Genomic DNA, 26,478 nt, shown 5'->3' on the forward strand with positions numbered 1-26,478 from the left:
AACTCCACTTTTGTGGGAAAAAAACTGCAAATAAAAAAAATGAACATAACGTATAATTGCCACACAAGTCACATAGTAACCGAATGTTATTAAAGATGACCTTTCCTTTTCAATCTGCAGCACTGTCATTTTCTGTGAAATGCAATATGGCCGCCTGGAGGCGCTCTGTACACAGATGGTATACAGAGCGCCCCCCCCCCCCCCCCCCAGAAATGTAATTTCCTGCTTGTGTGATTGGCTCACTGATTTTCCTAGAAGTCTGCACTAAGCTACAAGTCAGATTTTGGACGTCACCTGCAACACAAATGTCATTTTCGGTGAGATTCTACCAAAGGGAAATCACATCTAAAGGGATGCGGATGCTGCTACATTCCTCATTAGAGCCCTGCAGGTGCAGCAGCTGATAATTATAAAATCAATATCATTCACATTCAGTCTGAACATGGACACAGAGGAACAAACAATGATTTCTTCAGAATAACAAAAGGAAGGAATCTGCAACAAAGTTTGTTACAATCCCGGCAATGTACAGAGATCACCCGGAGGGGAATGTTTTTTTCTCAACAAAAGTGGAGTTCCTCTTTAGGATACGTTCACACATGTGCGGTGCAAATTTTCCCTCTGTTTTCACATTGCTAATTTCTAAAGCAGCTGTTAAGCTGCAAATTTTTGTAGCCATGGCCACCAGCTTCTTTAACAATAACTGGTTGTAAAGGAACGGCCCGGAGTATGGATTTTAAGGGGAACCTCACACCAAAAAAAGAAAGAAAATGGCATGGGGTCCCCTCCCAAAATCTACACTAGACCCTTATCAGAGAATAATGCAGCCTGGCAGGCCAGGAAAAGGGGGACAGCGGGAGCGAGCGCGGGGTGTGGACCTGTTTTTTTTTTTTTTTTTCGGGTCGGCAGTGGTGTTTTGCTTTGCTCGCTCGCTCCCGCTGTCTACCAGTTCTTAAATAGCTAAGGCCTGACCCTTGTGACATCACTGACCGGTGCATGCTGGGTCAATGATGTCACAAGAGAGCCGGGTCACCCAGTTACTACATCGGTTGGCTCCGCCCCTTAGTTATTTAAGAACTGTCAAGCAGCGGGAGCCAGCGAAGGGTGCAGACCTTTTTTTTTTTGTGTCGGCACCAGCGTTTGTGATTGACGCTGGATTTACTTTGGGGGACATTATTTATGTATTTTGTTTTTTTTTTTTAAATAAAGAAATTGTCAAAAACTGTCTGTTTTTACTTCTTTTTGACACTTTTTTTGCTTAAGGAGTAAGGGTACAATGCAGCAGGTGGGCCGGGATCTGGGGGGGATATGATAAGCCCCTGCCTGCAGACCCCCACAACCACCGGCCCGCGTTGTTGGGAAGAGGCCCTTGTCCCCCCCATCAACATGTGGCCTGGTATGGTTGGGGAGGGTGGGGGAGTTGCATGCTCGGATAAGGGCCTGGTATGGTTGGGGGGTCGCATGCTTGGATAAGGGCCTGGCAGGGGCGGACTGACCATTCGGGGATTAGGGCACTGCCCGAGGGCCCAGGGTCAGTAGGGGGCCCCATGAGAGGCTACACACTACAGAAAGAAGCCAGGACCTTCCATGCAGACTATGCTGTGGTAGATATTGTCAGTCCACCCCTGGGGCCTGGTATGGTTGGGGGGTCGCATGCTTGGATAAGGGCCTGGTATGGATTGGGGGGGGGGGGGTTGTTTTTTTACTTATTGAATTTGTGTTCACACCTGGTGCAATTCAGATGCATTCCCATAGAAGGCAAAGAGCCTGGAATTTGCATATGAATCGCACCGGACTCTCTTCAAATTCGCAGTGAGTTCGCACTGCCGTGCACCACAGATATGTGAACCGACTCCATAGAAAGCCGGATTGGTCCACATGTCATTGTGAATCAGATACGGTTCAATACACATACAATTCACATATGAAGATCCATGAAGGTTGTTACAATCTCTTTTGAATAAAGCAACAGACAAGCAAGCAGTAAAGATAGTCAGCCGACTCGTCTGCTGGGTCCCAGAATCGTCTTCTTTTCAACCCACATAAGACAACAATGCAAATAGGCTGCGATACGCCCAACACTCTCACTTACCACAGGGTACGAGTGGCACAGCAGGAGCAGTAGCTGGATTATCACCTCTTTCCTGATCTCCCCGGGAAATTGGATCAAGCCGCAGAACCTGCAACATAAAGAGCATAGAAAATGTGAAAATGGTAGAGGCAGTGTGAGAGACCTGCTGAAAACTGTGCATCAGCCACACAACATTGCATGGGAAATGCTCCTCCCTGCACAAGAACAGGCTGAATGATTGGCCCACATGGCTCCCCCTACAATGAAATCCATGCTCTGAGTCAGCTAGCGCTGGTTGTCAGAATAGCTGGCAGAGGAGATTCCTCCACCCACGCGGATTAAAGTGAAGGAATCTATTCTATCTCTCCCCACCGGCAGAACACAATAGCGCTGCGGGAGTGATTACCCCATCCAATGTGCAGCTGGGGGAATTGGCACAACGTATATTGTATGGCCGGCCTGACACCACTCAGGATGCCCACACACAGAACCATGATTGTCAGATTTGGAAAAAGATCTTTTCAGGCTGGAATCTCATTTGCATTGCAGTACATAAAAATATGACCCCGGCCATTTGTGCACTGTGACAGGTTCTCTTCATTTCACCATCCCCCTCCTTTCCCCACATTCCCTTCCTTTACCCACCATTCCCTTTCTATACCTTCCCCGTACATTCCCCTCCTATACCTTCCCCACCATTACCTTTCTTGTACCTTCCCTTCCTTTACCTCCCCCGTACATTCCCTTCCTTTACCTTCCCCGTACATTCCCTTCCTTTACCTTCCCCGTACGTTCCCTTCCTTTACCTTCCCCGTACGTTCCCTTCCTTTACCTTCCCTTCCTTTACCTTCCCCGTACCTTCCCTTCCTTTACCTTCCCCGTACATTCCCTTCCTTTACCTTCCCCGTACATTCCCTTCCCCGTACCTTCCCTTCCTTTACCTTCCCTTCCTTTACCTTCCCCGTACCTTTCCCGTACATTCCCCTCCTATACCTTCCCCGTACATTCCCTTCCTTTACCTTCCCTTCCTTTACCTTCCCCGTACCTTTCCTTCCTTTACCTTCCCCGTACATTCCCCTCCTATACCTTCCCCGTACATTCCCTTCCTTTACCTTCCCCGTACATTCCCCTCCTATACCTTCCCCGTACATTCCCTTCCTTTACCTTCCCCGTACATTCCCTTCCCCGTACATTCCCTTCCCCGTACATTCCCTTCCCCGTACATTCCCTTCCTTTATCTTCCCCGTACATTCCCTTCCCCGTACCTTCCCTTTCTTTACCTTCCCCGTACATTCCCTTCCTTTGCCTACCCCGTACATTCTCATCCTTTACCTTCCCCGTACATTCCCTTCCTTTATCTTCCCCGTACTCCTCTGCCACTTTGTCTATATGGAGAAATACCCGCTACTTCCTAGGGTTGGGGGAGAATGCACCCTCCCCAACAATGCTGTGCTAGGATATGAGCAGCCAATAGCCAGGCTCGAATAGTGTCACATGGGGGCTCATACTGGGATTGGGCTCACTGCTCCATAAGATGAGTGTTTTGGGGAGGAGCGCAGGGAAGGTATCAGCGTGGAAGGGGGAGCACAGGGAAGGTATCAGCGGGGAAGGGGGAGCGCAGGGATCAGTGGGGAAGGGGGAGGGCAGGGATCAGTGGGGAAGGGGGAGGGCAGGGATCAGTGGGGAAGGGGGAAGACAGGGAAGGGATCAGCGGGGAAGGGGGAGGGAAGGTATGAGTGGGGAAGGGGGAGGGCAGGGATCAGTGGGGAAGGGGGAGGGCAGGGATCAGTGAAGAAGGGGGAGGGCAGGGAAGGGATCAGCGGGGAAGGGGGAGGGCAGGGAAGGGATTAGCGGGGAAGGGGGAGGGCAGGGAAGGGATCAGCGGGGAAGGGGGAGGGCAGGGAAGGGATCAGCGGGGAAAGGGGAGCGCAGGGAAGGGATCAGGGGGGAAGGGGGAGAGCAGGGAAGGGATCAGCAGGGAAGGAAGAGCGCAGGGATCAGCGGGAAAGGGGGAGGGCAGGGAAGGGATCAGCGGGGAAGTGGGAGGACAGGGATCAGCAGGGAAGGGGGACCATTCAAAAGAAACTTGTCACAGATTTGGCAGTTCACTAAAATAACCTTTCATTTAGTTGCAGAATTGAGGGCTGTGAAAATGTCAGTAACAATGTAGACAATACAGATATTGGTGAATTATGGAGAAACCCAGCAGAGAAATGAACGGCGCCCCCAATAGAAGGCAGGAAGGAGAATGTATTATCGGTCAGTTTAGGACGCAGGAACTCACACAGCGACGCTGGAGCGCAGCTTCTGGATGTTCTTCGATTTTCTAATCTCCGTTTTGCACAATGACAGCAACTCCTGAGCAAATCGGTGACTGCAGAGAGAGAATAATCAGATCAGCAGAGGAAAAATCATCATAGGAAATACACAATCCCTGACAGGATCCCCCCAGCTGTACTACAAGTCCCAGCATTCCTATTCCCAGCCATTGGATGCTGCCAACTGTACTACAAGTCCCAGCATCTCTGATCCCACTCATCTGATTCTGCCAGCTGTACTGCAAGTCTCAGCATCCCTGATCCTAACCATCCGAACTACAAATCCTAGCATCTGATCCCGCCAATTGTACAACAAGTCCCAGCAGCCTTAAACTTAGCCATTGGATCCTACCAGCTGTACTACAAGTCTCAGCACCTCTAAACCCAGCCATCGAATTCCACAGCTGTACTACAATTCCCAGCATCCCTAATCCCAGTCATTGGATGTTGCCAACTGTACTACAAGTCTCAGCATTCCTAATACCAGTCATCACATGCTGCCAGCTGTATTACAAGTCCCAACACCCCTAAACCCAGCCACCGGACTCCACAGCTGTACTTTAAGTCCCAGCATCAATGATCCTATCCATCTGTACTACAAACCCTAGCATCTCTGATCCCAGCCATCAGATCCTGGAAGCTGTACTACAAGTCCCAGCATCCCTGATCCTAGCCATTAGATCCCATTAACTGTACTACAAGTCCCAGCATCCATGATCCTATCCATTTGTACTACAAACCCTAGCATTCCTGATCCCCACCATTGGATTCAGTTAACTGTACTACAAGTTCCAGCATCCCTGATCCCAGCCATATGATCCCACCAGCTGTACTACAAGTCCCAGCATCCCTGATCCTAGCCATCTGTACTACAAATCCTAGCATCCCTGATCCCCGCCATTGGATCCCATTAAGTGTACTACAAGCCCCAGCATCCCTGATCCCAGCCATATGATCCCACCAGCTGTACTACAAGTTCCAGCATCCCTGATCCCAGCCATTGGATTCAGTTAACTGTACTACAAGTCCCAGCATCCCCGATCCTAGCCATTAGATCCCATTAATTGTACTACAAGTCCCAGCATCCCTAACCCCAGCCAATGGATCCCGTTAACTGTACTACAAGTCCCAGCATCCATGATCCTATCCATCTGTACTACAAACCCTAGCATCCATGATCCCCGCCATTGGATCCCATTAAGTCCCAGCATCCCTGATCCCAGCCATATGATCCCACCAGCTGTACTACAAGTCCCAGCATCCCTAATCCCAGCCATATGATCCATCCAGCTGTACTACAAGTCTCAGCATCCCTGATCCCAGCCATATGATCCCACCAGCTGTACTACAAGTCTCAGCATCCCTGATCCCAGCCATATGATCCCTCCAGCTGTACTACAAGTCTCAGCATCCCTGATCCCAGCCATATGATCCCACCAGCTGTACTACAAGTCCCAGCATCCCTAATCCCAGCCATATGATCCATCCAGCTGTACTACAAGTCCCAGCATCCCTGATCCCAGCCATATGATCCCACCAGCTGTACTACAAGTTTCAGCATCCCTGATCCCAGCCATATGATCCCACCAGCTGTACTACAAGTCTCAGCATGTTCTGCCAAGGCCAGGTCCGGGTCGATCTTGCTGGAACCCCATCACTGTGACACGTCTCCCTGCACATCTTGAACCAACAAGCATCAAGCTAGCGGGATAGGAGGGCAGCCTTGGAAATGGCACAGGATGGCAGCCACGTGTGTTTATGCAGCTGCAGGTCGCCGAGTCGCTTGGCAGAGCTCCACCCTCAACCTGAATAAAAAGCGTTCTGTACTGGCGGCTGTTATTCTTTCTTACTCAGCTGCAGCTGCCAGGAAATCGTTTCTTCTCTTGTTTTTCTCATTATTGAATTTAAACTCGGGGTAATAATTTCCAGGTGGGCCTCATTAGGTAATACCAGATTAAATCAGGAAGGAGGGGGAGGGGGGCTTTCCTGCTCTTTAGGTAGTGGTGGTGTGGAGGTGCCTTTAATGATGGTGCGCAGGGGGAGGGGTGTCCTCTGATATCCACTAATGATCACATTTTTATCAGTCGCCCGTGTCTGCCATCCGCCTCGGTATAAGGTGACGACAATCTCATATAAAAGTTTTGGCAGCTGTGACTTTCTAAATCCGAGGCCAGTCTGCGCCCCCCCCCCCCCCCTTTTCATAGTACGACCCGATATTCACTGATAATCAGCCTGAACCAGGAGGGTGAGGATCAATGAGTCAAACAATCTGTGGCTTCTGACATTTTCCAGCACGCTGCAAAATTTCTGTGTCCAATCACAAGAAAATATATCCTGAAAGGTGGGTGACTGAACCCAGGCAAAGCACAGAAAAGTGTAATAAAACTGAATAGGGGGGGAATTTACCAGAACCTGGAGCAGCTCTGCATGGCAACCAATCAGCTTCTATATTTTATTTTTAAAGCTGAACTGAGCAAGCTGATTGGTTGGCATGCGCAGCTGCTCCAGATTCTGCCTGCTGCAGTTTTGATCCATTCCCCTCAATGTCCCTTTTTTCATCAATAATCCCAAAAAATCAGATGTTTGTCCGTCTGGTTAGCATTGTGGGCGGAGCCTTGCTAATTAATCATGGATGCCCCCTGGGTACAGGTCAGGAAGGATTTGATTGGCTCTGCCTGCTGCTCTTACTGCAGAAATAAACCCTATTTATGGGATTCGTGATGGAAGCGAGATATGTCGTTGCTTTTTAAGATTTGTTTTTTTATTTTTTCAATTTTCTTTTTTTTTTTACATACTCCCAGCAGAGTACTTTAGTGTCACCATAGTAACAGGTACTACTCTGGGGGGTGATCAGGATTTTTTTTTACATAGTGATTGCTTGTTGCAGTGATGATCCCTGTAACAGCAGTCATTTGAACTGTAATGAATGGTTTTCATTAATGGCATTGTTTACTATTGTAAGGCAGTGATTGGCCCGCAGCTATCACATGGTACAGGGTGCTGTGATTGGGCCAAGTACCATGTGATCACTGGTGACCAATCACAGATCACACACAGTAGTGAACAATGATGTCATGAATAACTTTCAATCATGACTTTTGTTTACCAGGTGTCATGTGATCACACAGCGATCACATTGCATCTGGGCCGCTCACAGCAGCCCAATACTGAGCACCGCATGGGGGCATGCCAGTGCACATGTGCTCTGTGACGTACGGGTAAGTCGTGGTACCTGGGGGAGCCACCTACCAGCAATAAATGTACTGCTGGTGGTCAGCAAGTGGTTAAGAAGACTCTAGCCTGATATTAACCTCTCTCAAGTTATTTTTGCAGTCTGTGTCCAAATGGGGAAATTTTCCTTCTTTGTCTGTACCATGGACACAAAAGGAAGTGAGAGGAAATCACTCCACTCTTAAAAAGTTGTCACCTAAACAGGTGTCCCATTGGAAGATATCCCCTTTATTCTTGTTCCAGTGACAACTCAACATTTTGGATGTTACTTCAGTTTCCAGTCTCAGTGAAAATGGTCACAAAGACAAATAAAGAGTAAAAACCTGACAGGGGTTCTAACCCTTCCCACTCCATTCAAATAAAAAATAAAGTGTTGGGTTATATATACACTGGTCAAAAAAATTAAAAATGATGAGGGAAAATATAATGCTAGATATTTATACTGGTGTGGGCTGGGTAATGTGTTAGGATCTATACTGGTATGGACTGGGTAATGTGTTAGGATCTATACTGGTATGGACTGGGTAATGTGTTAGGATCTATACTGGTATGGACTGGGTAATGTGTTAGGATCTATACTGGTATGGACTGAGTAATGTGTTAGGATCTATACTGGTATGTAGTGGATAATGTGTTAGGATCTATACTGGTATCGACTGGGTAATGTGTTAGGATCTATACTGGTGTGGACTGGGAAATGTGTTAGGATCTATACTGGTATGGACTGGGTAATGTGTTAGGATCTATACTGGTATGGACTGGGTAATGTGTTAGGATCTATACTGGTATGGACTGAGTAATGTGTTAGGATCTATACTGGTATGTAGTGGATAATGTGTTAGGATCTATACTGGTATCGACTGGGTAATGTGTTAGGATCTATACTGGTGTGGACTGGGTAATGTGTTAGGATCTATACTGGTATGGACTGGGTAATGTGTTAGGATCTATACTGGTATGGACTGGGTAATGTGTTAGGATCTATACTGGTATGGACTGGGTGATGTGTAAGGATCTATACTGGTATGGACTGGGAAATGTGTTAGGATCTATACTGGTATGGTCTGGGTAATGTGTTAGGAAGGAAAGGATGCCACATCGTTTGATGGAAATGAAAACTATCACCCTACAGAGGGTTGAATTCAAAGACACCCCGAAAATCAAAGTCAAAAAATGTTGCAGCAGGCGAGTCCACTTTGCTGAAATTTCAATGAGATGGTGTCCTGGGGTATTTCCTCCCAGATCTGGACCAGGGCATCACTGAGCTCCGGAACAGACTGAGGTGCAACCTGGCTGTGTCGGATGGACCGAAACATAATGTCCCAGAGGTGTTCTATTGAATTTAGGTCAGGCGAGCGTGGGGGGCATTCAATGGTATCAATCCCTTCATCCTCCAGGAACTGGCTGTATACTCTCCCCACATGAGGTTGGGCATTGTCGTGCACCAGGAGGAACCCAGGACCAACTGCACCAGTGTAGGGTCTGATAATGGGTCCAAGGATTTCATCCTGATTACTAATGGCAGTCAGGGTGCCCTTGTCTGGCCTGTAGAGGTCTGTGCGTCCCTCCATGGATTTGCCTCCCCAGACCATCACTGACCCCCCACCAAACCAGTCATGCTAATTAATGTTACAGGCAGCATAATGTTCTCCACGGCTTCTCCAGATCCTTTCACGTCTGTCACATGTGCTCAGGGTGAACTCTGCTCTCATCTGTGAAAAGCACAGGGTGCCAGTGGTGGAGCTGCCAATTCTGGTGTTCAAAGGCAAATGCCAATCCAGCTCCACGGTGCCGGGCAGAGAGCACAGAGCCTACTAGAGGACGTTGGGCCCTCAGGCCACCCTTATGAAGTCTGTTTCTGATTGTTTGGTCAGAGACATTCACACCAGAGGCCTGCTGGAGGTCATTTTGTAGGGCTCTGGCAGTGCTCATCCTGTTCCTCCTTGCACAAAGGAGCAGATACCGGTCCTGCTGATGGGTTAAGGACCTTCTACAGCCCTGCCCAGCTCTCCTAGAGTAACTGCCTGTCTCCTGGAATCTCTTCCATGCTCCTGAGACTGTGCTGGAAGACACAGCAAACCTTCTGGCAATGACATGTATTGATGCACATCCTGGAGGAGTTGGACTGACTGTGCAACCTCTATAGGGTCCAGGTATCACCTCATGCTACCAGTAGTGACACTGACCCCAGCCAATGCAAAACTAGTGAAAAAAAAGTCGGAAAAGATGAGAAGGGAAAAAAAAATATCAGCGGCCTCCACCTGTAAAACCAATCCAGTCTCATTGTTGCCCATCTACTGCATCTTGTGTTAATTTCATTAACACCAAAGCAGCTGAAACTGATTAACAACCCCCTCTGCTACTTAACTGATCAGATCAATATCCCATGAGTTTAATTGACTTGATGCTATACTCTGATTAAAACATGTTCCTTTATTTTTTGAGCAGTGTATATAACCCCCATGTTAGTTGCTTAGAGTGCTGCTCCAAGTGCCCATCTGATCCGCTCCGGTGGCCCACTACACTCGGGTGCCGACGTCTATACAGCCCCACCCCCCGCTGTACAAAACATAACTGAGGGACGCTGAACTCAGCATGCTGGATAAGGATAGAAAGCAACTCCAGCCTAGGCTCCTCCAAGGCCACGTCACCGACGCGTTTCACACTGCCCACAAGGCTTAATAACAAGCAAGTCAGAGGCTGCTTTCCATCTTTACCCAACACGCAGGCTCCAAAGGCATGCAGCGTTTTCCAATTACGATTTGGGTTTATAATCCCTTTAATTGTAAAGCATTTCAATAAATCAGGAGGGGAAGAAATCTGCCATTAATCCCAGTATAGAGAGGGGGAGGGGGGGATTATACATGTATGCTGTGCTAGTATAGAGGCAGCTGCAGCCCGGGGGAGCTGACAGACAACACCCAGCACCGGCTCCTCATCACAGCTTGTAACAGATGTAATAGGATTTAAGGGTAAAGACGGCACCTTGGACGAGGGGACTGCTGGGTTCCAGGACTGCGGTGTCATGGCGGGGTGAGAGCGCAGATTCTAAGCAGATCTGACAACATGGATTCAGACACGGAGAAGTGAGACAAAGAGGCCACACGATCGGGAACATCTGGAAGCCATTGGATAAATGTAACCAGATGAGGAGCAGATTAGGCCAGGCACAACCTCGTTCCCCCAACCTGCCAACTCCACATCAGGAGGAAGAGAGGAACCCGGCCCTCAGCAGGAGGAAATTGAAGGAAAAATCAGCTATGAAGTGCCGTCTGGGGAGAGCCGAGGCCTCCCAAATAATACGAGATCTCCGATAAATCTACCGGCTATGAAAAGGTGAAGACACGGCACCGATATTCTCACCGGGACCTCTGGCAGGTGACCAGGATAATACCGGCTACCGCTGCAATTTACACATTGACAGGGACAGAGGTGACCAATGAAAAGCTTCCGAGAACACGATGACTGCCACTGAGATCCCACAGCCACCAATCAAATCCAAGCCAAAGAATAACAGGTGTCATTTCATTGGTTCTTACTTCATCCCTAATCAAGCATTTTACATTGGATGGACCTTGTTGATGGCAATATGGTACACATATATATATATATATATACACTATATTGTCAAAAGTATTGGGACGCCTGCCTTTACATGAACTTTGATGGCATCCCAGTCTTAGTCCGTAGGGTTCAATATGGAGTTGGCTCCGCCCTTTGCAGCTATAACAGCTTCAACTCTTCTGGGAAGGCTGTCCACAAGGTTTAGGAGTGTCTATGGAATGTTTGACCATTCTTCCAGAAGAACATTTGTGAGGTCAGGCACTGATGTTGGACGAGACGGCCTGGCTATTAGAACACCTTTGGGATGAATTAGAGCGGAGACTATCAGGTTGAGGTCAGGACTCTGTGCAGGCCAGTCAAGTTCCTCCACCCCAAACTCGCTCATCCATGTCTTTATGGACCTTGCTTTGTGCACTGGTCCAATTCATTTGGTGGAGGGGGGATTATGGTGTGGGGGTGTTTTTCAGGGGTTGGGCTTGGCCCCTTAGTTCCAGTGAAGGGAACTCTTAAGGCGTCAGCATACCAAGACATTTTGGACAATTTCATGCTCCCAACTTTATGAGAACAGTTTGGGGATGGCCCCTTCCTGTTCCAACATGACTGCGCACCAGTGCACAAAGCAAGGTCCATAAAGACATGGATGAGCGAGTTTGGGGTGGAGGAACTTGACTGGCCTGCACAGAGTCCTGACCTCAACCCGATAGAACACTTTTGGGATGAATTAGAGCATAGACTGCAAGCCAGGCCTTCTCATCCAACATCAGTGCCTGACCTCACAAATGTTCTTCTGGAAGAATGGTCAAACATTCCCATAGACACTCCTAAACCTTGTGGACGGCCTTCCCAGAAGAGTTGAAGCTGTTATAGCTGCAAAGGGTGGGCCAACTCAATATTGAACCCTACAGGCTAAGACTGGGATGTCATTAAACTTCATGTGTGTGTAAAGGCCGGCGTCCCAATACTTTTGACAACATAGTGTATATATTTATATTATATTGGGGTTAATTTACTAAAGGCAAATAGACTGTGCAAAGTGCATTTGCTCCAGAACTTAGTTAATGAGGGGAAGCTTTGCTCACTTCCATCATCCAATCAAGTTTAAGCAAAAATGCTGTTTATTATTTTCTTTGCATGTGATTGGATATTCTGTGCAAAGTGAAGCTTCACCTCATTTACTAAACTGTGAAGCAACTGCCTTCAGTAAATCCCCCTCTCACACATCCACCTCTATACAATTCACACACTTACTTCTCCTCCTGTGTGTAGAGCTCAAAGCAGCCATTGGCCAACATTTGGTCCAACATCTTCAGCAAAGGGATGGAGACTCTGAGAAAACAGGAAATGTTTTGAACAATTCAGAGCTGAGATTTAATCTGCCTTCATATTTTGCTTTACCTGCCCCCTCCCCTCCCCCACACATACACATTTTCTAACTTATTTTTACATCAGTGTTTCTCAACCTTTTTTAATTCGGGGCGCCCTTGAACAGTATTTTCAGTCTTGAGGCACCCCTGTCCAAGGCTTGGTTCACGTTACTGTATGCCTCGGAACACACGCAAAATCGCGCTCCTTCCTGACATACAGACAAATGCTCTGCTCTTTAGGGTTGCCATTAAGTATTAATGGTACCCCGCATGTTGGATAAAATGGGGAGCTTTTGGTGCGGCGCAATTTAAAAAAAGGGCGAGGGACTTCTTTTCCTGTATTTCTGCGGGTAGGGAAGCCCATTGACGCTACACGCAACACGCAGCCACACAGATGTGAACCAAGGGCTTGTTCACATGTCGGGGGGGGGGGGGGGGGAGTTAAAAACACATGGTTGAGCTCTTTTTACCACCCCAACTTCTCCTTTAGCTTCAAAGGCAGCAGCTGGGGGTGTACACATGCTGTGGCTGTAGCTAGAGGTATACCCAGGGTGAATGGGGCTGCACTGCAACCACCCCGTAACTGTGTGCATTACATGGTTGCGGTGTCGTAATGCTGCATTTACAGGCTTAAAACAGGTGGGGAGGAGGAACACACGTACACAAATATAAAGACACACGTACACACACACAGGTGCAGGTACTCAACCACGACCCACCAACACATACACCCTCCAAACTGCAACAAAAAGTGGATATGGTCAACTTTCAATAACAGTGGGAGGGTCTTAAAGGGGCATTAAATACCAGGAGTTCATTATGTACAGAGTGCAGAGTTTGGTGGGGTTACACACAAAGTGCAGAGTTCAGGGGTGCTCTATGTGCACAGTTCTGGAGTGCGCTAAACACAGAGTGCAGAGTTCCAGAGTGTGCTAAACATAGAGTTCAGGGGTGCTCTATGTGCAGAGTTCCGAAGTGTGCAAAACACAGAGTTCAGGGGTGCTCTATGTGCAGAGTTCCGAAGTGTGCAAAACACAGAGTTCAGGGGTGCTCTATGTGCAGAGTTCCGAAGTGTGCAAAACACAGAGTTCAGGGGTGCCCTATGTGCAGAGTTCCAGAGTGCGCTAAACACAGAGTTCAGGGGTGATCTATGTGCAGAGATCTGGAGTGTGCTAAACACAGAGTGCAGAGTTCAGGGGTGCCCTATGTGCAGAGTTCCAGAGTGCGCTAAACACAGAGTTCAGGGGTGATCTATGTGCACAGTTCTGGAGTGCGCTAAACACAGAGTGCAGATTTCCAGAGTGCGCTAAACACAGAGTTCAGGGGTGCTCTATGTGCAGAGATCTGGAGTGTGCTAAACACAGAGTGCAGAGTTCAGGGGTGCCCTATGTGCAGAGTTCCAGAGTGCGCTAAACACAGAGTTCAGGGGTGATCTATGTGCACAGTTCTGGAGTGCGCTAAACACAGAGTGCAGATTTCCAGAGTGCGCTAAACACAGAGTTCAGGGGTGCTCTATGTGCAGAGATCTGGAGTGTGCTAAACACAGAGTGCAGAGTTCAGGGGTGCTCTATGTGCAGAGTTCCAGAGTGCGCTAAACACAGAGTGCAGAGTTCCAGAGTGTGCTAAACATAGAGTTCAGGGGTGCTCTATGTGCAGAGTTCCGAAGTGTGCAAAACACAGAGTTCAGGGGTGCTCTATGTGCAGAGTTCCAGAGTGCGCCCAACACAGAGTTCAGGGGTGCTCTATGTGCACAGTTCTGGAGTGCGCTAAACACAGAGTGCAGAGTTCCAGAGTGCGCTAAACACAGAGTTCAGGGGTGCTCTATGTGCAGAGTTCCGAAGTGCGCAAAACACAGAGTTCAGGGGTGCCCTATGTGCAGAGTTCCAGAGTGCGCTAAACACAGAGTTCAGGGGTGCTCTATGTGCACAGTTCTGGAGTGCGCTAAACACAGAGTGCAGAGTTCCAGAGTGTGCTAAACATAGAGTTCAGGGGTGCTCTATGTGCAGAGTTCCGAAGTGTGCAAAACACAGAGTTCAGGGGTGCCCTATGTGCAGAGTTCCAGAGTGCGCTAAACACAGAGTTCAGGGGTGCTCTATGTGCACAGTTCTGGAGTGCGCTAAACACAGAGTGCAGAGTTCCAGAGTGCGCTAAACACAGAGTTCAGGGGTGCTCTATGTGCAGAGATCTGGAGTGTGCTAAACACAGAGTGCAGAGTTCAGGGGTGCCCTATGTGCAGAGTTCCAGAGTGCGCTAAACACAGAGTTCAGGGGTGATCTATGTGCACAGTTCTGGAGTGCGCTAAACACAGAGTGCAGAGTTCCAGAGTGCGCTAAACACAGAGTTCAGGGGTGCTCTATGTGCAGAGATCTGGAGTGTGCTAAACACAGAGTGCAGAGTTCAGGGGTGCTCTATGTGCAGAGTTCCAGAGTGCGCTAAACACAGAGTTCAGGGGTGCTCTATGTGCACAGTTCTGGAGTGCGCTAAACACAGAGTGCAGAGTTCCAGAGTGCGCTAAACACAGAGTTCAGGGGTGCTCTATGTGCAGAGTTCCGAAGTGCGCAAAACACAGAGTTCAGGGGTGCCCTATGTGCAGAGTTCCAGAGTGCGCTAAACACAGAGTTCAGGGGTGCTCTATGTGCACAGTTCTGGAGTGCGCTAAACACAGAGTGCAGAGTTCCAGAGTGCGCTAAACACAGAGTTCAGGGGTGCTCTATGTGCAGAGATCTGGAGTGTGCTAAACACAGAGTGCAGAGTTCAGGGGTGCCCTATGTGCAGAGTTCCAGAGTGCGCTAAACACAGAGTTCAGGGGTGATCTATGTGCACAGTTCTGGAGTGCGCTAAACACAGAGTGCAGAGTTCCAGAGTGCGCTAAACACAGAGTTCAGGGGTGCTCTATGTGCAGAGATCTGGAGTGTGCTAAACACAGAGTGCAGAGTTCAGGGGTGCTCTATGTGCAGAGTTCCAGAGTGCGCTAAACACAGAGTTCAGGGGTGCTCTATGTGCACAGTTCTGGAGTGCGCTAAACACAGAGTGCAGAGTTCCAGAGTGCGCTAAACACAGAGTTCAGGGGTGCTCTATGTGCAGAGTTCCGAAGTGCGCAAAACACAGAGTTCAGGGGTGCCCTATGTGCAGAGTTCCAGAGTGCGCTAAACACAGAGTTCAGGGGTGCTCTATGTGCACAGTTCTGGAGTGCGCTAAACACAGAGTGCAGAGTTCCAGAGTGCGCTAAACACAGAGTTCAGGGGTGCTCTATGTGCAGAGATCTGGAGTGTGCTAAACACAGAGTGCAGAGTTCAGGGGTGCTCTATGTGCAGAGTTCCAGAGTGCGCTAAACACAGAGTTCAGGGGTGCTCTATGTGCAGAGATCTGGAGTGTGCTAAACACAGAGTGCAGAGTTCAGGGGTGCTCTATGTGGAGAGTTCCAGAGCGTGCTAAACACAGAGTGTAGAGTTCAGGGGTGATCTATGTGCAGAGTTCCGGAGCGTGATAAACACAGAGTGCAGCGTTCAGGGGTGCTCTATCTGCAGAGTTCTGGAGCGTGCTAAACACAGAGTGCAGAGTTCAGGGGTGCAGAGTTCAGGGGTGCTCTATGTGCAGAGTTCCGGAGCGTGCTAAACACAGAGTGCAGAGTTCAGGGGTGCTCTATGTGCAGAGTTCCGGAGCGTGCTAAACTCAGAGTGCAGAGTTCAGGGGTGCTCTATGTGCAGAGTTCAGGGGTGCGCTACACATAGAGTGGAGAGTTCAGCCTTCTTCCACAGCTGCTTACCTCTGCATCCCCCATCCACATCTCATTTTCACCACTCTTTTTCTCTAGTACCTCTCTGCACACTGTGGGTGGCTCCACCTCTCTCATTTGCAGGGAGATCATCCAGTAGGAGTGTCAGCATCCTCACTGCACCCTGGGCACCTGCATCTCCCTTGTCCCTATCCTGCACTCAGCAGGAGCCGCTGAGGAGATCAGATCTTTGGAAGCCGTTGGGAGACAAGCTGTAACTTGTAAATACAGAAGCCGGACCCCTGTGTTTACAAGTGATAGTGGTGAGCAGGGAGCAAAGGGCCTGAGCCAAAGGTGGTGGAACAGAGTTCCACCAAGTTCCAGCTGAAGAAAAAGCCATGCACACGTACACAAATACAGACATACACACACACACACACACACACACACGTATAAAGCCCTTTAAAAATGTTCTAGTACCTTTTTCTCATTCAGCCAGGTACTGCACTGTAAGGGGAAGCAGAGAGCACAGCACACTTCCCCTCCCTTTACTTTACTTTTGAAGCTGACAGAGCTCTCTATCAGTGCCGATGTACATTTTGGCAGAGTTTCGGGAGATCCAGCTCATCTGACAGCCCTTCTCTCCCATGATTCCTGGGGCACACCTCAGGACCTCTGGCGGCACACCAGTGTGCCACGGCACACTGGTTGAGAAAGGCTGTTTTAGACCCAGTGATGTCACCGCTGGGTCTCTGTGCAATGCAGACAGATCATGGCTGTTATGATAACAGGAAATGTGACACAAAGCAGCACAAAAACTCCACACAGGGCAACTTCACCTGCAGTGATCTATAAGCCCCAGCTGCATTATGGGAGTTGTAGTTGTTTGTGGGGTAAGTGGTCTCCTGCCGTTTTGGGATGTTTTAGAATGATAAAGAAAATATACAAATTCTGATACCTGTCATGGTGCTGGTTGTCCCTGAAGACCTGCAGCAACGTCTGGACAAAGGAACCCATGGCTTCAGCATCGCTCTGGATGTCCCGGAGGTATTCAAACAGACTCTGTGCAGAGTATCTCACCTGTATGGGAGGAAGGAGGAGAAGGTCAGTATGGGGGCCACACTACAGAGCAAGCACATAGAGTGATGACTCTGCAATACCTTAACCACTTCACCCCCCTTCATGACCATGCCTTTTTTTGCTATATAACACTGCGTTACTTTAACTGACAATTGCGCGGTCATGCAACGTGGCACCCAAATAAACTTTATGTCTTATTTTCCCCACAAACAGAGCTTTCTTTTGGTGGTATTTGATCACCTGTGCGATTTTTATTTTTTGTGCTATAAACAAGAAAAGATTTGAAAAATAAAATAAAATACTTCATGCTATAAAACACATTCAATAAAAAATGTAAAATAAACAAATTTCTTCATAAATTTAGGCCAATATATATTCTGCTACATATTTTTGGTAAAAAAAAAATCCCAATACGCGTATATTGTTAGCTTTATGTGAATATTACAGCGTCTACAAACTATGGGATATATTTATGGAATTTTTTGTCATACTAGTAATGGCGGCGATTAGTGACTTATAGCGGGACTGGGATATTGTGGCAGACAATCTGACATTAACTGACACTTTGTGGGATCCGGTGACACTATTACAGTGATCAGTGCTAAAAATATGCACCGTCACTGTACTAATGACACTGGCAGGGAAGGGGTTAGCATCAGGGGCGATCAAAGGGTTAAATGTGTTCCTTGTGAGTGATTACTAACTGTGGGGGGGAGGTGCTTTGACTGGGGGGAATGTAAAGATCCATGTTCCTGTTTAGCAGGAATACAGGATCAGTACATTCCCCTCTCACAGAATGGCGGTCTGCCTTTCTCCGGAACGATCAGCGAGTATTTATATGTTTTCATAGGGGACTCTTTAGCTCCACCAGTTGGCAGCAGATGGTAAATATGACACTGACACTTATCTATTGTTTTTCTCCTGTTCATCATAAAGAAAATACATACACAATTATAAATTCTCACTTGGAAATGGCAATATGAATGTCATACAGTAAACAAAACTTCAACGTGGCTCTGGCTTGCTCTGCAGAACATTCAGGAAGCACAAAAGAGGCTGAATGGACATTTTTTAGTCAATCCTGGTCCAGAGTCGGAATGGGTTCATTCCACAAACCAGCCAACGCAGTTGTATGTAATGAACATCCGTACTTAGAGAATTGTGCCTTAATGCCTCTTCCATCCTCAGAGAAGTGAAATGTAACCCGTCACCCCGGGTTCACCTTTCAGAGGTTAGCACAGAAGACATCTTAGCAGGAAGACTTTGCAGTCCTGGCATGGAAGGGAGTCTAGAAATCTTGGGCCGTGTAATAATATCCTATATTCTGGTACCTGCGCCAAACCGTCCCATCAATTTTTCCCCTCCGTTGTTTACTGCCAGGGCCTTTTTATAGCTCGGTATAAAGCGAAGATGAAAAGCAGTCGGTGGGGATGGCTGGTTTCACATGGCTAATCACACGGCGGTTTATAGAAAACAGAAATATAATGAAAAGCCACTTAAAGAAGGATTGTGAAAGGAGAGTCGTGTCCTGACAGATTCCAGCGGAGGAGCGGTACATTAAACGTGGCACCGGGCCACGGCTATTCACCGCAGCCGGTCCCTGGTGGATGAGCCGTACCTCTCTCAGAGCGTGTGCCGAGAGCCAGGAACCGGAGCCGACGAGAAGCCTTCATTCTACAAACATCACATGGAAAATTTTCCCCTTCTTTGTCTACAGAGCGGAGAAAAATCTGCACACAGCTTGTTTATTATGAATGGAACGTAAGAAACCCGAAGTAACTCTACATTACCAGCTACTTATACAAAAAGGTCCTTCTGGCCAATGTCAGCTCACAGCAAGGAGATACTTTAGCCTAAAAAAAATATTATATTGCAGCTCTCCAATTCTTAGATTTGGTGGCTGCATTAGTTTTCCATTTGGTTTTATTGATCCGGCCAATAAGTCTGTTGTTTTTAAACCTTCTCTAACACGCTGTCTAGCAAAAGATACAAAACCCACAAAATTCCTAATAAACGTTCAATAATATTTATTACGAAGTTATAGAAATCATCACCTACATAGTGACCAGGTACTACTACTACTATCAGGATAGTAGTTCTTTTAGGACTTTGATCTAAAAAGTAGAATTTACAATTAGCTTATATAATATAAGCCAAAAAAGAAAAATCCAAAAGGTAAAACGTATAGTAAAAGAAAAAAAAATCTCTAATGTGGACCCCTCACATGTGACTATTCTCAAAAACAAAAGCTAAGAAAAAGAGTCAGACAAGGTGGGTACCCAGGAGGTCTGTCACCATCTAAATCAATAAGGACATTCCATGCTGGTAATCGCGTGTGGAGAGTGTCAGGATACAAATATCCACAGAGCACAATGCAATAAAAGGCCAGGACAGGGATGTGGAAAAGGGAGGTCAGTGGTCGTAGGATGTGGAGAAGGGAGGTCAGTGTCGTGGGATGTGGAGAAGGGAGGTCAGTGTCGTGGGATGTGGAGAAGGGAGGTCAGTGGTAGTGGGATGTGGAGAAGGGAGGTGAGTGGTAGTGGGATGTGGAGAAGGGAGGTCAGTGGTCGTAGGATGTGGAGAAGGGAGGTCAGTGGTAGTGGGATGTGGAGAAGGGAGGTCAGTGGTCGTAGGATGTGGAGAAGGGAGGTCAGTGGTAGTGGGATGTGGAGAAGGGAGGTCAGTGGTAGTGGGATGTGGAGAAGAGAGGTGAGTGGTAGTGGGATGTGGAGAAGAGAGGTGAGTGGTAGTGGGATGTGGAGAAGGGAGGTGAGTGGTAGTGGGATGTGGAGAAGGGAGGTCAGTGATAGTGGGATGTGGAGAAGGGAGGTGAGTGGTAGTGGGATGTGGAGAAGGGAGGTGAGTGGTAGTGGGATGTGGAGAAGGTAGGTGAGTGGTAGTGGGATGTGGAGAAGGGAGGTGAGTGGTAGTGGGATATGGAGAAGGGAGGTCAGTGGTAGTTAGGTGTGGAGAAGGGAGGTCAGTGGTAGTGGGATGTGGAGAAGGGAGGTCAGTGGTCGTAGGATGTGGAGAATGGAGGTCAGTGGTAGTGGGATGTGGAGAAGGGAGGTGAGTGGTAGTGGGATGTGGAGAAGAGAGGTGAGTGGTAGTGGGATGTGGAGAAGAGAGGTGAGTGGTAGTGGGATGTGGAGAGGGGAGGTGAGTGGTAGTGGGATGTGGAGAAGGGAGGTGAGTGGTAGTGGGATGTGGAGAGGGGAGGTGGATGGTAGTGGGATGTGGATAAGGGAGGTCAGTGGTAGTTAGGTGTGGAGAAGGGAGGTCAGTGGTAGTGGGATGTGGAGAAGGGAGGTCAGTGGTCGTAGGATGTGGAGAAGGGAGGTCAGTGGTAGTGGGATGTGGAGAAGGGAGGTCAGTGGTCGTAGGATGTGGAGAAGGGAGGTCAGTGGTCGTAGGATGTGGAGAAGGGAGGTCAGTGGTCGTAGGATGTGGAGAAGGGAGGTGAGTGGTAGTGGGATGTGGAGAAGGGAGGTGAGTGGTAGTGGGATGTGGAGAGGGGAGGTGAGTGGTAGTGGGATGTGGAGAGGGGAGGTGGATGGTAGTGGGATGTGGATAAGGGAGGTCAGTGGTAGTGGGATATGGAGAAGGGAGTTCAGTGGTCGTGGGATATGGAGAAGGGAGGTCAGTGGTAGTGGGATGTGGAGAAGGGAGGTCAGTGGTCGTAGGATGTGGAGAAGGGAGGTGAGTGGTCGTGGGATGTGGAGAAGGGAGGTGAGTGGTAGTTAGGTGTGAAGAAGGGAGGTCAGTGGTAGTGGGATGTGGAGAAGGGAGGTCAGTGGTCGTAGGATGTGGAGAAGGGAGGTGAGTGGTAGTGGGATGTGGAGAAGGGAGGTCAGTGGTAGTGGGATGTGGAGAGGGGAGGTGAGTGGTAGTGGGATATGGAGAAGGGAGGTCAGTGGTAGTTAGGTGTGGAGAAGGGAGGTCAGTGGTAGTGGGATATGGAGAAGGGAGGTCAGTGGTAGTGGGATGTGGAGAAGGGAAGTGAGTGGTAGTTAGGTGTGAAGAAGGGAGGTCAGTGGTAGTGGGATGTGGAGAAGGGAGGTCAGTGGTCGTAGGATGTGGAGAAGGGAGGTGAGTGGTCGTGGGATGTGGAGAAGGGAGGTGAGTGGTAGTTAGGTGTGAAGAAGGGAGGTCAGTGGTAGTGGGATGTGGAGAAGGGAGGTCAGTGGTAGTGGGATGTGGAGAAGGGAGGTCAGTGGTAGTGGAGTTTGGAGAATGGAGGTGAGTGGTAGTGGGATATGGAGAAGGGAGGTCAGTGGTAGTTAGGTGTGGAGAAGGGAGGTCAGTGGTAGTGGGATGTGGAGAGGGGAGGTGGATGGTAGTGGGATGTGGATAAGGGAGGTCAGTGGTAGTTAGGTGTGGAGAAGGGAGGTCAGTGGTAGTGGGATATGGAGAAGGGAGTTCAGTGGTCATAGGATGTGGAGAAGGGAGGTGAGTGGTCGTGGGATGTGGAGAAGGGAGGTGAGTGGTAGTTAGGTGTGAAGAAGGGAGGTCAGTGGTAGTGGGATGTGGAGAAGGGAGGTCAGTGGTCGTAGGATGTGGAGAAGGGAGGTGAGTGGTAGTGGGATGTGGAGAGGGGAGGTGAGTGGTAGTGGGATGTGGAGAAGGAAGGTCAGTGGTAGTTAGGTGTGGAGAAGGGAGGTCAGTGGTAGTTAGGTGTGGAGAAGGGAGGTCAGTGGTAGTTGGTGTGAAGAAGGGTGGTCAGCAGTGGTAAGGAAGGAGATGTATGGTAGTGCTATGTGAAGAGGGGTGGTCAGCAGTGGTAAGGAAGGAGATGTATGGTAGTGCTATGTGAAGAGGGGTGGTCAGCAGTGGTAAGTTGTAGCGGAAGGAAATCGGTGGCAATGGGATGTAAGCAATGGAGGTCAGCAGTGGAGAGGTGTGGGAAAGGTTTGTGGTGATGAAATGACAGGGAGGTAGGCTAGCGGTGATGGTTGTGGGAAATGGTGGTGTGCTGGTAGTGGGATGTGGAGAAGTCAGCAGTGATGGACGGAGCAGAAGAGAGGTCAGTTGTAAGAGAGTGATGGGAAGAGTCAATACAGATGTGGAGAAGGGAGCTCTTTAGATGATTTAGGAGGTAAAGGAGGACATCAATTGTAAAGTGAGGACAGGAAAATACATGAGTGGAGGCCAATGATGTTGGTTATTAAGGAAGGTCAGGATTGGTGAGCTGGTATGACATTGGCAATAATGAGTCGTGAATGGAGGTCAGAAGTTAGCATGGAGCAGAAGGGACAGTCAGTGTGAAATGATGGACAGAGGTCGGCAGTGGTGGCAGCGCCATACTACGCTCTATAACAGTGAAAGGGTCACATAGGTTTTTGCAGTATGAAAGCTTTGCAGTGTTCTTCTGGTTTCTGCAGTATATAAATTCATATTATTGAACGTTAGGAATGTGCAGGAATTCCTCTGTGTTTGGGGATTTTGGCTTTCCATCTAGCTCACCCTTGTGGTATGTAAAACTGGAGGAAAAAATAACAGAGCTACTGAGCAGATCCTCACCACATAAAAGGGCGACACGGCAGTGCAGTATAATTTACACAGGCGGATCACCTTTCAGGGAAATGGGGCGCTGGGCCTTGCTTGAGTGATGTTTAATTTGCTGGAGATTAATCCAAACACAGAGAACCAGAAACAATATATAATACATATTGCTCCTGACTACACGAGAGGTCATCCAGCGGAGACAGGAGAACTCTGCAATGGTCCAAACCCAACAATGGAGCCACTCTTGCCAATGAGAGACGCTGATGTCTTAATGAAAAGTCGAATTTTAAAGTGTTGTGACCGTGTGGCGTTACCCGGCACTGAATAAACGATTCTGTTTGGAAATCATTGGAGTCGGAGTTTGTTTTTGCTTTGTCTCCAGGGCTTGCATCTCCACAGATGTAATGTGCGCTGAAGAGGTCACACGTGGTAACAATTTACTACTTAGTCTGCCATGGTTGTGATCTGCTGATGGCCGGTATTCCTCACCGAGACTCTGGAGCATAGAAGCAAAGTGCAATCTGATCCCGGCAACATCGAAGGAGCTGAAGACATAAGAGAAGCAGATGCAGGTTCCACCTGACCTGTATTCGCTCCTTCATGGACTACATACTGGGTACATTCAACATCTTAGTTAAGGAATATTGTATGCATTGGGATGTCATACTGTCCATTGGACCCATCCCAAGTCACAGACTGTGACCAGTATGTGGCCTTCAAGCATCTTCCGTAACACTTATGTGAAGGAGTATATCAAAGGAAAAGCTTTGACATTTGACATCCTATGTTGGCCAAAACCGTACCAATGATTGTCCTGGTAACTAATGGCTTTTCAGGTTTCTTGGGGTAATGGAGAAGCCAAGCTGCTGGGTCCCGGAGGAGCGCCAGGCCAATGGCAATATTTAGCGAAGTGTAAAATAAAACTTGCTATTTTTGGGTGTTCTGTTTGAAAGGAGAAGTTATTTCCAAGCCTGTTGTAAGGAATGAAGCCAGCATTCACTGCATTGGTCTGTTCCAGATTATCCAGCCATTGCACAAGATGCAGAACAAACCAACCATGAACCCTCACTTTAAACAATTAAATGTCCCCACCTCCTCCCCCAATGCTGAGGATACCTGATTTGTGTAGCTCAAATTAGAAATAAAAGTCATCAAGTGCAAATGACTGTAAAGTTGACCTGTCGGTAACTTTATTGTTTTTAAATTAAAGCGGAGTTCCGTCCTCGGGGGTCAATTTGAGCTAAAAATACCCCCGGGACAGTCAGGGCTAGTACATTCCACAATGGATAGCCTCTGAACTGTCCCGGGTCGCACTTACCTGTAAGAAGAAATACTTACCTTGAAAATTTCTTCTCCAGCGCTGCCATCTCAAGTGTGGGCAGCTGAAGCCGCAGCGTCCCTCTTCGTGTCCTCTTTGTGACGTTGGAGTCCCACAATGCACTGCACCGCCCCCCGCTCGTCACGTCCGGTGCAGGCGCGGCATCCCGGTGTAGTAAAATTTCATCGGACCCGTGAAAATTACGGACCCTCGCCACTTCCGGTTACGCTACGTCACCACCAGACAACTGTTGCGAGCCCCGGTGCGCATGCGCACAAGACATTTTCAAGGTCCGATGAAATTTTAAGACTTTGCTAACAGCTGACCGAGAGGAGGAGGTAGGATGACAACACCGCCGTGGGAAAATTTTATAACACCGCCGCATCATCGAGCAAGGAACATGTTGCAGAGCTGAGAGAGGGGTTCTCTATTAGTTTTCTATTAACTAATTCTCTATTAGTTTCCATAGAGAATGCGGAATTCACTTCTATGTGAGGGCGGAAGTCTATGGACCTCAGGCAGAGGTATGTGCCAGTAAGGGCGGAAGTATCGGGAGAACAGGCGGAAGTGGCTCTATGTGAGGACGAAAGTCTAGGGACCTCAGGCGGTGTTCTAAAATTATATATATTCATTTCCTTCCCGCCTCCTCGGGACGGACAGTCCCCTCTAAGTCAGCTCTGCAACATGTTCCTTGCTCGAAGATGCGGCGGTGTTGTAAAATTTTCCCGTGGCGGTGTTGTCGTCCTACCTCAGCCCCTCCTCCTCCTCTCAGTCAGCTGTTGGCAAAGTCTTAAAATCTCATCGGACCTGGAAAATGTCTTGTGCGCAGGCACACCGGGGCTCGCAACAGCTGTCGCTCCAGCTGGTGGTGACGTAGTATCACCGGAAGTGACGAAGGTCCGGAATTTTCACGGGTCTGACTACATTTTAGAACACCTGCACAGCTTCTGGGCATGCCCAGAAGCTGTTTAGCAGTGAATGCCGCGCCTGCACCGGAACTGACGAGCGGGGCCGGTGCAGGCGCATCGATTCCTGGGAGCGATGACGTTCATCTCCCAGGAATCATTGCAAGCCGGAAGTGACGGCACGGGCCGCAGCCGCAGAGGGAGGAAGTGGAAGGAAGGTGAGTATATTTTCTTCTATAATAAGGTAAGTAAAGAAAAAAAAAAATCGCCATTATCCATTTCTTTTTCAGGTTCCCCTTAGCAAGCGGATGGCCCAAAATCTATTTTATCGATTTTGAGGCCGGAACTCCGCTTTAAAGTGTCACAATATACAGCAACAGTATCATGTTTTAGATTGTTATAATTAACAAGCCGTCCTTGTACTCCAGTCAGTAACAAGCCAAGGCTAAGATGACATCATCAGTCTGCTGCAGGCAGAAGGAAGCATTTCCACAGTCAATAGACCCTCCAGCATAGTCAGTGCTGGGGGTGCCGGGACTGTGTTCCCCCGTGTTCCCACTGAAAAAAAACCCATGGGTGCTATACAGGTCCAGGGTAGTGAACCCCAGAAAAGGGAGATCGAGTCCCTGAAGGTCCTGAGTGACATTGCCCACCGTGATGAGTGAAGTTTGGTTCTCGACTTTCTAGGTCGGAACCTGCGACGAGATTGGTAAGTCCCCACTCAGTGGTAATAAATACCTGGAGGTTTTACATTTACTCTATACTAGGTCCACTTTATAAGTCTGAATGCTGGTCATCTTTCTCTCAACCGGATTTCCCCTGTAAATGAACAAGCAGCCCACAAACTGGTAAAGTAGATGCACGGCCAGCAGTCTGTCGGTGTCACAGCATGTGCCTTTATACAATAGATCTAAGCAGGTTGTGAGTTCTGGCAGGACAGGCTCCTGGACTTGTCATCTTTGTGTCCCTGCTGTCACCCGGCCAGCCTCCCGCACACCCCCCGGCCAGAAAGGCCTTTCTTTTTTGTGTTTCTGGAGTCTTGCGCTGCACAAAGCCGGCACCGCTCACCCAACTGTGAGATGAAGTGTTTGCTGACGAGCAAAGTGAAATGGTTTTTCCAGATATGTAAACAGTAATTACAGCGTTCCCTTGTGTAACCTAATCGGAATAATCAGCCCTGATTACACTGATTGTGGGTTTCTCCTGATGCTGCGAGGCCTGCGGGCAAGAAGGGGCTTGTGCAATGTTTTCCTGCAGGGCGACAGTCAAGTGCTCAGAAATGGGAAGAAATTTAATATAAGACAGTTGTCAACGTTCTCAACCGTCTCCCCCCCCCCCCCACCCCCCACAATCAGACCTGCAATCCATTCATCTAAAGTAGAAAACAAACGCCACTTCTAAATCAAA

The 26,478-nt window shown here is 48.5% G+C and overlaps 1 protein-coding gene across 1 annotated transcript in view; it reads right to left on the reverse strand.

The window, feature by feature from the left end:
- Positions 1-26,478, reverse strand: part of TBCD (tubulin folding cofactor D) — a 315,022-nt gene that overhangs the window by 15,777 nt on the left and 272,767 nt on the right. The window contains exons 33-36 of the mRNA XM_082272657.1: positions 17,222-17,343; positions 12,433-12,510; positions 4,356-4,445; positions 2,093-2,180 (exon numbers count right to left, since the gene is read on the reverse strand). Coding sequence (XP_082128783.1) covers positions 2,093-2,180; positions 4,356-4,445; positions 12,433-12,510; positions 17,222-17,343 — 378 coding nt within the window. The remainder of the gene's footprint in view (positions 1-2,092; positions 2,181-4,355; positions 4,446-12,432; positions 12,511-17,221; positions 17,344-26,478) is intronic.

Source organism: Pelophylax lessonae, assembly GCF_965119305.1.
Source record: "Pelophylax lessonae genome assembly, chromosome: 11".
In the NCBI taxonomy this organism is placed as follows: domain Eukaryota; kingdom Metazoa; phylum Chordata; class Amphibia; order Anura; family Ranidae; genus Pelophylax; species Pelophylax lessonae.